Raw genomic sequence first — 12918 nt, forward strand, 5'->3', positions numbered from 1 at the left:
ACGTGGACAATTGAAAGAGAGATTTAACGCGAGGCTTATAAATACGGACAATAACACTTGACACAATGCTAAACCACCGGAAACGAAGAGTGGCGTATATTCTTGCGAGACAGCAGCAACAGCAGTGAATTACACGTGGTAATTATTCATTCCGTTGGCTGTTGAAGAAGTTTAGCCCCACGAGGCTGCTATCTCATCCAGAATCGAGTGACGGTGGGTTGTTGCATCGCGAGGGGTGCATCTTATTAAAACTGCCTTTTTTTCCTGCGGACTCGATGAATCGTATTTTCGAGTGAAACATGCACCGGGGTGCAGAGGATTATTGTTTTAGAATGAAAAAATAAAAAGTAGCAGCGTCGCAAACAGCGCCGGTCGAAACGAATGACACTTTCGTTAATGCTGATCGGTCAGTCAACCTCGACTCAAATTTTCTCAATTCACATTCTTCCGTGATGTTGGAGTTTGCATGATTTTAAGTAAAAAAGCTCTCCAACAATTTCAGTAGTTCTCCGATTTCGTTCCCTGCCGAATTTCCAATCCGTAGCTTTTCAACCTGCCACGATATTTTGCGAAATGGAAAATTGGTGAATTACAAATGTTTTTTTTCGTTGGACGTTCAACGTTGCAAACTTCGGCGTCGTTATTATTCCGCAAAGTTCGTCTTTTTTTCAGTCTCAATCATTTACATTTTGATTTTAATCGATTTCAGTTTTACTACTAGATTTAATAATTCGTTTCAATTTTAACGAAGCCCTACATGTTTTAAGGTGTAACTGGATGGATAGACTCGATCAAAAATTATTTCTGATCGGAATTTCCGTACTTCGTGATGCAATAAAAATCTGAAAAAATTCAGCAACATTTGGAAAGTTATCAACTACAATTATCAATAATAGTACTGCCCGAAAGTTATTAATAAATTGTTTAAATTACTAATTTCTTGACAATTTTACAGTAAACCCTTGTTTTTTTTCTTTTTTACGAATCGAATGTGCGCATTTTTCCGAATGCTCATGATTTCATTCAGAATTTTCATGGATTTTTGAAATTCCGTTTTTTAAATTTTTTACGTGGCTCTATTTGTACATTTTTGATCCGGTAACCTTGAGACTTTTCACAACTGATGGTAAACACGTCTTCTAAAACATATCCAAAATTAAAATTTTTAAAAATTTTTTTCAAAATTTTTTCAAGAAATTTCAAAAATCCACGAAAATTCTGAAAAAATTCATGAGCATTCGGACAAATACATACATTTGATTCGTAAAAAAAAAAAACAATACGTCACCGCAAAATGATTGAATAATTAATTGTTTAAACAATTTGTTATTAACTTTTGGGCAATATTATTATTGATAATTGTTGTTCATAGCTTTCCAAATGTTGAATTTTTTCAGATTTTTATTGCATCACGAAGTACGGAAATTCCAATCAGATATAATTTTTGGTCGAGCCTATCCATCCAGTTTATACCTTAAATTCGAGCCTCTTCGTCGAACAGAGACGACGAAATTTACTTTTCAAATTTCCAGCCATCTCGTATAAAACAGACTGAAAGAAGCATCTCACGGTCTCCTTAATTCGCTATCATTTTCGTATCACTCCTACAGTTTTTTCGTACAAGTTTCGCGTATTTCAGGGGACTTTTATTTATGCACATATTTATATATAAATGAAAGGAAATGAGGTAGAGAAGAAATTGTTTCCCACGTGGACGAAGCGCCATTGGCCTTGCGTATTCGCCAAGAAAGAAGCTCGCAACCCATAATTATGGTTTTCAGAGGAGCGCGAAAAGGTGGTCCCTGATTTAAAGCGGCGTGTCCCGGAGTCTGCCGAACGAAGATTAAGGAAGTTGAGGCATTAGAATGAAAATGATGTCACCGCTTTTAAACCGATTGCATCTTATAAAGTGAAGTGTAAAAAAAAATCAGTTAAATTTTCAGACAGTTTAGGAGCGTCGTTGCTGAGAAAAATCAATAACAATTTGGGCCAAATAACATGTAATCTTATGGAAGTCAAGACACATTCGGTGATATCTCCGTTAAAAATGATGCTAAAAATATGAAATTTTTTGGGCAACATGAGCAAGGCTTGCCGAACAATGTCAATTTTTTTCAAATTTATTAGGAGATTTGCTGAGATTATATTAATAATAATCTGTTTCCCGTGCAGTTTTTTGAGGCTAGGATCGTCACCGTTCGTGTTTTCGACTGAGCTTTCACCAGTTTTTCGTCTTTTTTTCCCCAACTTTTCTTTAAAGTGTATGCAACATTGCCAAACTGTAAACTGGCCTAACTTTTGAAAGGTACAGGTCATAACTTTTTTCAACCATCAATCACGCGTGGTGGAATAATGGCTAGGATAAAGCTTGTTGTGACAGCGAAACGGTGCTTTTCGGCGTGGCGATAATTTATTTTGACTCGCGACAGGGCGAGACCTTAACCGGGCTAATAAAATTCATCGAAAAAGTGCTTAATACGTTTGGATAAACGAGCGTGAAACGGCGCAGCCTGATCTACAATTGTTAGGCTGGTGCAGCAGCAAGAGTGAACGGACCAACGACCTGTTGCGTTATTATACCGGTCAACGGATACGAACGGATCCGGGGGAGGAGAGAAAGAGAAAGAACGAGGGCGCGCTTGCGATACTCGGTCCCCGTGTACATTCTTCGTGCGATTGCTCGCCCCCCGAGACTTCTCTTCCCATTCGATTCTCCTCATGACTACTTTTTTGCATCGTGTACTCGCGTGAATCGAGTTAGCAAAAGGATTCGAGAGAGGCGAGTACACGCGGCAACCGCGCAACGCGGGCTGGCGCACAGCGAGGCTGGAAAGGCGACGGTGCCGTAGCCCCACAGCGCTCGATTTGCCAGATCCCGATCGCGCGAGGTCATCGGACACGTACAAAAGACCGTGAAACGAGTCTTGGCCCAATTTGTCCGCCTCGTTCTCCCGCCGGTACGCACGGCGCAACAAAACAGAAGGAAGAAAAGTCGCGCGGGCCCTGTGGATAAAAGCCTTAAAATATTCGTGGCTCCTCGTCGTTTATCACCTAAGCTTCAATATTTTCAGCACATCGAAGCTTCCCGTTGCAGGATGTCACAGCTGTAGAAGGATTCGCGAGAAGCTCGTGACGAACTGACGATCGCACGGGCAGTTGAGACACGCGTGATAGAATATCGCGCCCAAGAGCCTCGAGGCTAACGGGAGAGCTTTGAGCGTAGCGGAGCATTCAAATGCGTGAATGAGCGTCGAAAAGCGCGGGAAACGTCAGAGACAGCAGCAGCAGCAGCAGCAGAGTGAAGAACCGAATGGCTTCTCATCGTCAGCTCGCTTGTTGTTGCGGTGTGTATGTTTCGCTAGTGCGCCACAGAGAAAACATGGCGGGGGAAATAACTGGTCACATGGGAGATCGAGTCGCGAAACGGGAGGGCGGGAGGGAGAATCAAGACTCGCATCGACGACGCCAGCGGCTACGGCAGGCAGCAGCACCTGACGTCGAATACCGGCTCGTTCCGCGCCGGCGCGTCCCAATGCTAACTGGGTGATGCGTTGCAGGCATGCTAAAAGCCTCAACATTAACGTTCCGCACTGCCTTTTACCACAAAATCCACAAACTCGGCCCGCGTACAAGCGAGTTCTAGTAAAAGCAGCGTGGCGAGATGATACCTTTGGAGATACTTGGTAAATCCTGACCAACGACGAGCGTGTCCATTAAAACCGTGGGCAAACCGTTTACTCGCTAACTCCCGCGACATTGTTGGTCGGACGAGCAGCTTCGCCGAGCCTCGTGACTGTGACAAATCGTCCAATCACGAATCTCCCTTAACTTTGTCGTCTTTAATGACCTCGGAGTAAAACGGACGACTGTATGTTCTTTCGAATAAAATCTTCACCGAGCATTCGACTTGGGCTGAAAAGAAGCCGTTTAAGGAGCTTCGGTACGGAAGTTTAAATATTAAGAAATTTATGACATTTGGTGATAATGCTCTTCTACATCAAGCGCGAAAACACAAATTTTTTCAATATTTTCTTCTACTTAGTTATCGAGTAATTACGCATTAAAGCAGATTTCTTATCCCCGGAATGTTGTACGGAAACGCTATGCTTATACACGTGAACTTTAGTGATCAATTACTCGATAACTGTACAGAAGAAAAATCTTAAAGAATTTGTATCGTCAAATTTGGGATTTTGATGTTTTTAGCATGGTTTAGCATGGCAACATTGTATCGCCTGTACCGAAACTCCTTAATAAAGAAAATATAAGCACGAAATGGCGCACTCGAGTGGTGTTTCCTCTTTGGTAAATACGGCTCGAAAAAAGCTCGAAGAGGCAACGAATGATCCCAAGTCTGCAAATGAAAAGCTGAACTCTCGCTAAGACCGACTGGAGTTGCAGAGGCTAGAGGGAGAAGCCGCGATAACGAGAGCAGCTAGAAAAGTCCTCGGGGCAAATGGACGAGGGGGAAACGAGGCGAAAAAAGTCGTTCCAGAAGAGCGCGAGGGATCAATAAGAGCACGATACACAAACGAGTAAACGGAAGTTGAGCGAGATAGTGTCCTTTCCCCTTCCAGACTTCGTCCCGGCGAACTACCATTCCGTCACCTCCCCCCGGTCTCTCGAGAGCCTCGCGTACTTTCCGACTTCTCTAGCCTCTCGTCGGTTGATCCGACGAGACGAGCGTGCAAGCGGCGGGAACCGTGGCCAACCTCAGCCGGGCGTAACTCGTTTTTCGCTCGAACGAGGAGTAGTTCAACAATGGAAGAAAAGGGAAGGGGGAGAGGGATCGAGCCTCGCATGATTTATCCTCTTGACAAGCTCATGTCCGATGTTATCGAATCAACGGAACAAACCTATGAGACCCGGGCTGTCATATATTTCGAGTGCAAACATCGCTCGCGAATGAATAATATATGTATATATGCACACGCGGAATTACGCTGCTCCAGAGCTCACCGCAGCGGCCATTTTTTGTACTAAATTAATAAAAATGGCCGCTAGAGAAACGAGGTATCGATTCACGTGCCAACCGGTTAATTAGACCAGCCGGGACACCGAGAGAGAGAAAGGGACACGACAGCCTGATAGCGTAATGGAATTATATAGTATTCATCGGGTTAGGCTGTACGTTACCTAAGGGCGTGACCTCGCACGCATACAAAGTGTTCGGGCCACGGGAGCACCGACGCTCCGTAGATAGATCATGCCTCTTGATATAAATTATGCCCGGAGGGAAAATTCGGTGTTTACCCTGTCGACTCTCTACCGTTGACGTTGGTAGCCTTCCCTAATAAACCCTTGATACTCTCTCCCCTGTTCACCACTCTTGCACTTCACCTCACTACCTCGAGTAATCGCCCGTTACGAACTATTCAAGGGAGGAAATTCAATTTCGCCACGGACTTGCTTTGTGTTGTCTCGACGGATGGAGTTCCTCATTCAAGATCGGACCAAATCGTACTTCCATCGTCAACTTATTTCTAATTTTTTAGAACATAAAACTGTCGCCGATGCGAACTACTCAAAAACATAATCAGAAGGAAAACTAATTGCCAAACTGTCACGGTCGAAAGCAGCGCGTGCTGACAGACACCGAATAAGTGCTTAACGAGGGTGGATCACGAGATCAAAATAAGCAGAATTTTATAAAATTTAGTGATAACATTCTTTCGCATCGAGTATACGAATACAACTTTTTTCGAATAATTCAGCGGTTAAATCCAAGTTCTTAGGCACGAGATGTACAACTGCGTATATGTGAACTCTATGCTTAAACGCGTGAACTTTAGTGTTTAATTACTCGAGAGCTATGTGGTAGAAAAATCTTTAAAAATGTACATTGTCTTATATATTTTTATAAAGGAAACATTTACCAAATTTGATTGAATTGTTATTAATTTTGAAATTCTTATTTTCAACATGGTTCAGCATGGCAACATTGCGTCGTCGCGATCCACCCTCCTTAACGCCCTCGCACTTTCCCCGTGTAATTCCTTCCAGAATCTTAATAATTTGTCGAACAAAAATCGTTTTTTATTACCGTTGATTTTGAAGTGTAACGCACTTTTGGTAAAAAATTTTGGAAATATCGAATCTAAAAATGCATTCAATCGCATACGATTTTCTATGCTCGTAGGGAAAGTTTCCGCGTACAACAGTCATGCGAATTGGTCAGTACCAAACTGGACAGTAATTGACTCTGCCTTTATCGCGCAATTGCAACAATTATCAGCTCTTCGTGGTTGGCTCCAATTCACCGATCTACCTCAACGACGTCTCAGATACCGTGATCACTCCAAACATCACCGGCTCCAAGTGAATTTCTCACGACGATTCAGCCAAGGATCCGTTACGATTTTCGTGTTTACATCCGCTTGCTGGTCGAGCTCTTCGCATTTATGATCACGGACGGAAACAAACGTACGCAGAAGGCGAAAGCTCCTTTCGAATGATCTAATTCCACAGAGGATTACGTGATTCCATTGTTATAACGGAAGAAAAACATTTCACAGATAAAAAAAAGAACGTAAGCGATCAACGACTCTGCTACGATGCTGTGGAAAAATAAAGTCCTGAAAAACCTTGTCCATTGAATACCGTTCTTACGAATTGTCCTACAAATGTAGACTCGATCGTAACGACTAACCTTAGCCGGTGAATTGCTGTTATCCGAGGGCACAGTGTTATGGGAACCATCAATAACTTTCTTGGCAATAGCAGCAGGTGGCCTGTCGGGTTGCCTGAAGAGTCTGCCATCCTGGACAACGAAGCCTCTGTCGGAAGCACGTTTCGCCGATAATTTGAGTGCGGTGCGAAGATCACCGTCGGCTTCTTCCTCCACGGTGTGACTTTGTCTAATGTATTTTTCGATGCTTTTGAGGGTCGATCCATCTCGCTCGCCCAACTCGCGTACAGCCTTGCCAAAAACTTTGGACAGATCGGAGGTTTTGGTCACTTTCAAAGGACGGGATTGCAAGCCGCCCGGATCTTTGTACGAGGACTGTCCCTTGTTAAAGATCTTCAGCACGTCACCGCGCTTAACCGCAACCTCGAGATGCTCCCCGATTTCTTCCTCGTGGTAATTGTGATGCTGCCTTATCGCGTGACATATCCGCTCGACACTCGGCCGCTGTTTCTGGCTACGAATTTTTCGTATTGCATCCAGAAACCATGCGGACCACGTGTCAGCGGACTCGGGATCCCCCATCTCACGTAGTCGCTGCTGCTGAAACAACAACGACGACGACGGGGCCCATTTGCGTAAATCTCGACTACTGGACCAACGATCCGGTCACTCGCGCCACTCGAATTCCGCTTTCACCGACTTTTTGCCAACTTCCGGTTTCGAAAAGCACTGTACTTCGGTCGCGATCTCACATTTTGTAGTTTATACTGAATTTTTCACGCTTCGCCTTGCCAGCTGACAGCTTTGTTCTCAGACGAGTTTTCTCCTCCTTCGATTGCCCGGAGCCGGAGCAGCGACCTGTGGAAAATAAAAACAACGAAGCGTTAGAACCAAGCGGATAAATAAATTGCGAGTGTGCACAGTGTGTTTGCATTGCGATTTTTTTTTCAAATCGAATTCTGCGGCTGGGGTCACAAACGTGTGGCAGATCGTGGAGAATGGAAAGTCCCGATCGCTCTAAGATTACATTACAAATCGATCGAGCCGTGCTCGGCGGGGCTGAGCGGTTGACATTTGCCGATTTTCAGACAACGACTCGATCGCGCCTCGCGCGCGCGCGTACGATCCAACTTTCGTTTGCTCCAAGCCTCGTTTGCTCTGCGCTTACTTCGCAAACGTATTTTATTATCATGTTTCAAGCACGAGCTTCTCAATTTCGTTACACAATCTGTTTGCTTTTGGCCAATCGATCAAGCAGCCCGAAACAGCCACGAGATTCCTCATTAAACTTTGCATCAAAGAGTTTCGTCAACGGCTCGACGCTCGCCCATGCAAACCCAACGCAGACCCTCCCTTTGAGTAATCCTCTTTCGGCTCAAAGAAAACTCGATTATCCTGCGGCGTTCTCTCCCTCGGCCTCCGCACAACAAATCTTGTCTTTCTCCAACATCTCCCACCGGCTCGACTCCGTACTCAAACGTTTCTACGATCGAACGAGCACTTTCTCCCTACGAGTCACATCGAGTCTCTTTGAATAATTGGCGAATCGAAGACTCCGGCTCGTTACGTAACCAGTGGAATCGCCTCGATTCACTACTTTTACCGGTGAACGTTTACTCTCGCGGAGTGACGACTTAATTGTTAAATTGAAGAACTCTCAATAGTGAGTCAACATCTTTTTTATTATTTTAAAATACCAGCTAATCGGAACCGACTTGTTGAGACGACGCTGAAGTTTGCAACGAAATGATCTAAAAGACGCCTCCAATAATTCCAGCAATCCTCCAATTTTCTTCCCTGTCGAATTTGCGATTCGTAGTTTTTCGACCTACACTCGTGAAGTTAAAAATTGCTCAATTGCGAATCTTTTTTTCCTTCATTTCGTTTATCAAATCAGATCAGATTTGCAAATTCGGACGCCAGTTACCACGCAGTTTAGCAGCAAATTGATTATTGAATATCGACTTTTCTGGCACTCGTCACTCCGGCACAGGAGAGTCGTACACGCGTGAAAAGTTATCGAATTTTTTCATTTTATATCCAAGATTTGGCAAAAAAAATCGATCGTATTTCGTGGGTATTCAAGAATACACACGTAATTTAGTTTTTGAACCTTAGCGTTGAAAATTGGCTGAAATACTCAGAAATATCTGGCGAGAAATCATTCGGGTTACACGACAAATGGATTGGTGACGTTTGGCAACGCTGCATTCAATATATGTTCAACGTCAGTTCGCCCTTTTCATCATATTTTGACGTTCGTTTTGTCAGTTTTTACAAAACGACCGATTTTATCCCGGTAAACTTTTAAATCGTTCATTTTTTCATTTTCCTCCACTGCAATACTACTTTGGACAGTAAATTCACTGCATAAGCTATAAAATTTGTGAAGAAAACTGACAGCGTGACAGCGACAGCTGTTGCGCACCGCTCCAGTCGAAATGAACTCTCCAAACGTTTTTTGTAACAAAAATTGTAAAAAAAGGTTGGTTCCCTATCGATTATATTTCTAAAATAATAAAATTATTATATTAAAGCCAGTCTCTTGTGAAATTTTCAAAAAATATTGTTGGTGCAAAGACGTCGCTCTTAAGTACGCCGTCAGCACTTTTATTCGCGTAAATGAAAATGTTAAATCCCATTTTCCCCCATAATTTCCACACTCTAAATAAGTAGTTAAATATCTTTGAATAAAAAGTCCCTGTCAAGCGACGTTTTGGGTGATTTTTCAAAATCTTCCATTCCCCTGTGAAAAATGAGCCACGAAGCAACGACGGAGCGAGTGCACTTGCGATTACAGATATTCCGGTAGCTTCGAGGATGCGGTGAACCAAACTTCCCGACATTGTACCACGTCGCTTGCTCAGCATTGTGTCGAATTTTTAGTCGTAGCAGATCAAGCAACGAGCCAATCGATGAGTTGATAAAAAATGACGGATGAAAAACTAACAGGTTCCCAGTGTGCTCCGAGAGCCCCGCTTATACGGAGCTATCTCTTAACGAGTGATTAAACAAGAGTGTGCATAATCCGAGGGACTTAATTGACCGTTAATTGACTAGGGTCGAGAGAGCGGCTGGACGACGAGGTGAGAACGCGGCTACAAAACTCACAGCGGAGATCAAGCCACCGGGTGAAACCTCGGAGGAGAGAAAAGCTGCGAACGAGCGATGCAGTATGCCGGCAATGCGACTGCTGCAGACGCGAGTTCCCTCTCTTTCTGCCGCGCTCTCTCGCTCTTTCTCGGAGGAGAGAGTTGACCTAGGCCTGGTGTTGATGCCGCCTGTTGGTACTCGGTGGGCTCCACGGGCTGCGGAAAACACGCGGTCCCGGTAAGACAGCAATGATAAATAAGCCTAGTTTAGTCAGCGCTGCGGGAAGGGTGCAGCAGCCTTTCAGGATTAGCGGCCAACGAACGTGAGGAAAAATAAGGAAACTGCTATTACGACGCCTACGGGCGGGCTGATAGCTTTTTCAATACGGCTTTTCAAGCGATCTGGAAACTCGCCAAAATACTAACGCGCGGTAACGAAAACGCTCATTCGATCGCTCACTTTTTACGAAATCTCAGGATAAATATTTGCGAAAGCCTCAGCAGCTTTCGGGCGCTCGGTCGAATGAGAGCGGGCGTGGATTTTTTTCAACGGAGTTGAACACTATTTTGGAACTTTCGTCGATCGAGAGTCCTGCGAAACTCAAAATGGAGAAAAATCGTCGAGCGCTCTACAGCGAGTCTCGACAACTCGAAATTAGTTCAAAGCCAGTCGAGAATCGATGATTCGACGAAGAAAAGTCAAAACTAAATGTACGGATGGAAAAATATGAGAAATCGAAATGAGCAAGAAGGGCGTAGCCGAGTGACAATTAGAGCCAATTTAAATGTGACGTAAACTTGGCTGCAAATTCGAGTGGAGAAACAGCGAGTTATTTTACATAATTAACGCTCACAACTTGCCTCGATGAAACTGTAAGTGCGACCGCGCGTATTGCGAATGTTCCATGAATGATTAAACGTGTGCTCTTAATAACCGGTCAGTCGTTGTCTCGCTTAGGAGCAACCGCGCACGGAGGAAGCCAACCCGATCGAATTCAAGCCAGTTTTTCAAAGCGAGTTAATCGTCAAACGTATCGTTTTCCCACAAACGGTGAAAAGATATGAAGCTGAAGTTTGCAACGTTCAAGTCCAACGAAATGGTGTCAAAAAGCCTCCAATAATTCCAGTCATTCTCCAATTTCGTTTCCTGCCCAATCTCCAATTCGTAGTTTTTCAACCTACACCAACGATTCGTGAAATAAAAAATTGGTCAATTACAAACGACGCTGAAGTTTCCAACGTTGGAGTCCAACGAAATGAACGAAAAAAACGTTTGTAATTCGCCAATTTTTTATTTTACGAATCGTTGGTGCAGCTTGAAAAACTACGAATCGCAAATTTGGCAGGGAACAAAATAGGAGAATTACTGGAATTATTGGAGAATTTTTTTCGATCATTTCGTTGAACTCCAACGTTGGAAACTTCAGCATCATAATTACAAATGGTTGTTTTTCGTTCATTTCCTCGACCCCAACGTTGCAGACTTCGTTGAAAAGCTGCGGAATTCGTTGGCTCGATTTTCTTCAAGTTTCAATAAATTTTTCTCAGAATTCGAATCAATGGAAAACCACAAATCTCTAATCAAATTCGATTTCCACTTGCCAAAGTTGAACTGACTTCTCGCCGTTGGGGAAATGCAAAATTCGATAAAACTGAAACTACCGTTCTCCATGCTCTGGTATATTTAGCACTGGAATGTTTATTAGTTATGCATGCTTAATAGTAGCGTATAAGCAAACAAATGGGTTGTTACGTATAAATGTGCGAGAAATAGCAAAAATAATCATGCACAATATGGTTCAAGGGAATATTTAATCAAAACATTCGTGCATGATATTTACGGTGTTTGTTTTGAGCTCACTGCTTCGATTAACATTTTCATGCAGTTCGTCCGTGCCCGGGGAACTGAATGAACGGTTTATCGAAAAAAAAAAAAAAAACAATTTACACACGATTGAAGGTGAAATAATATTTTTTTACGTTGACTCGAGGTGCGAGAAAAATTGAGAAATTATCGGTCACGAATCAACGATCGCGTCAACATTCTCGCCGACGTTTGACCGACATTTTTGCACTGTACGTTCGTCCGGTGTTACGGAAAATCGAAAAGAATTTCTGATTTATTTGTAACCTGGAGTTTAAACGGCTTTGAAAAAAATGGAATAAGACATTTTTGGAAAATACCCGGAGCGCCGTTCAACGAGGATTCAATAATTTATCAGCGTTCGTTTGCATCATGGGAAAGGAGGCATGAAGTAGAAAAACCGTGAGAAAACAGAGTCCTTGACCCAGGCTAAAATCTCATTTGTTCTGTGCTCTCACGAGCTAATAAATTTATTAATTATTAATAAATAAAGTTGACGCACGACACGCTGAATACATTATTCTCTACAGTTCGACCGATCGGACCGAAACTTAACTCGGTCTGTGGGAAATATCAACTAAAAACGAAGGAAAATAATATTCCCCGTCAGGTATCGAAATAACGAATGGATTTTCGGGGATTCGGTGCTTCAAATTCATCAGCAGAATCGGGCAACAGGTCGGATACTTTGTAACCAAAATATTGAAACCGAAGCTCTTCAAATTTCGCAAGCTTGCTTAAAACGATTGAAAGCTTTAAAAATAATGAACACACTGAAACATGAGCAACCGATGATTGGTGTTCTGTGACAAGATGAGAAAAATTCCGTGCTTTATGCCCAGCTTTTCCAAGTTCTTGCGACGTGAAAACTCTCAGGATTGAGTTACCTCACGAATTGTAACGAAAACCTAAAATCTCGAAAGTTTTAGCGCCGATACTAAAAGTTTGAAAGCGTCCCTTCCAAATAAGTGCTGCAATATGAATTTTCAAAAAAAAAAAAAAAAAAAGAAAAAAGAAAAAAAAAACGAAAAAAAATATTTCGAAGAGTCGACCAATAAAACGCGTAAATAACGTTTCTGCATCTGGAGCCCGCAGAGAAAATATCGCAAAGCGAAAAGGTCGTAACGCAGAAGAACGAAGAAGGAAGGATTCAACTAGAGTTTCACACTCGCCAGGTGAGTTCGGCTCTTCCAGAAGCCACACGGGCACGTTTAACAGCAAGGTGGGTTGATTCCTGCGTCACAGTATGCCCGCATATGAAGCCCCGTGGGGAAGAGCGCGCGCGCTTATTTTCCGCGCGTAATCGGTAGACGCTTGCTTCGTCTATGTATCGG

At 43.2% G+C, this 12918-nt stretch overlaps 1 protein-coding gene across 3 annotated transcripts in view; it reads right to left on the reverse strand.

Annotated features, from left to right (window-relative positions):
• Positions 1 to 12918, reverse strand: part of LOC122413066 (histone acetyltransferase KAT6B-like) — a 30292-nt gene that overhangs the window by 13257 nt on the left and 4117 nt on the right. For all 3 annotated transcript variants that reach the window (XM_043423151.1, XM_043423150.1, XM_043423152.1), the window contains exon 2: positions 6650 to 7486. In XM_043423151.1, coding sequence (XP_043279086.1) covers positions 6650 to 7210 — 561 coding nt within the window. In that variant the 5' untranslated portion in view covers positions 7211 to 7486. The remainder of the gene's footprint in view (positions 1 to 6649; positions 7487 to 12918) is intronic.

The sequence above is a fragment of the Venturia canescens genome, chromosome 7, assembly GCF_019457755.1.
Source record: "Venturia canescens isolate UGA chromosome 7, ASM1945775v1, whole genome shotgun sequence".
In the NCBI taxonomy this organism is placed as follows: Eukaryota; Metazoa; Arthropoda; class Insecta; order Hymenoptera; family Ichneumonidae; genus Venturia; species Venturia canescens.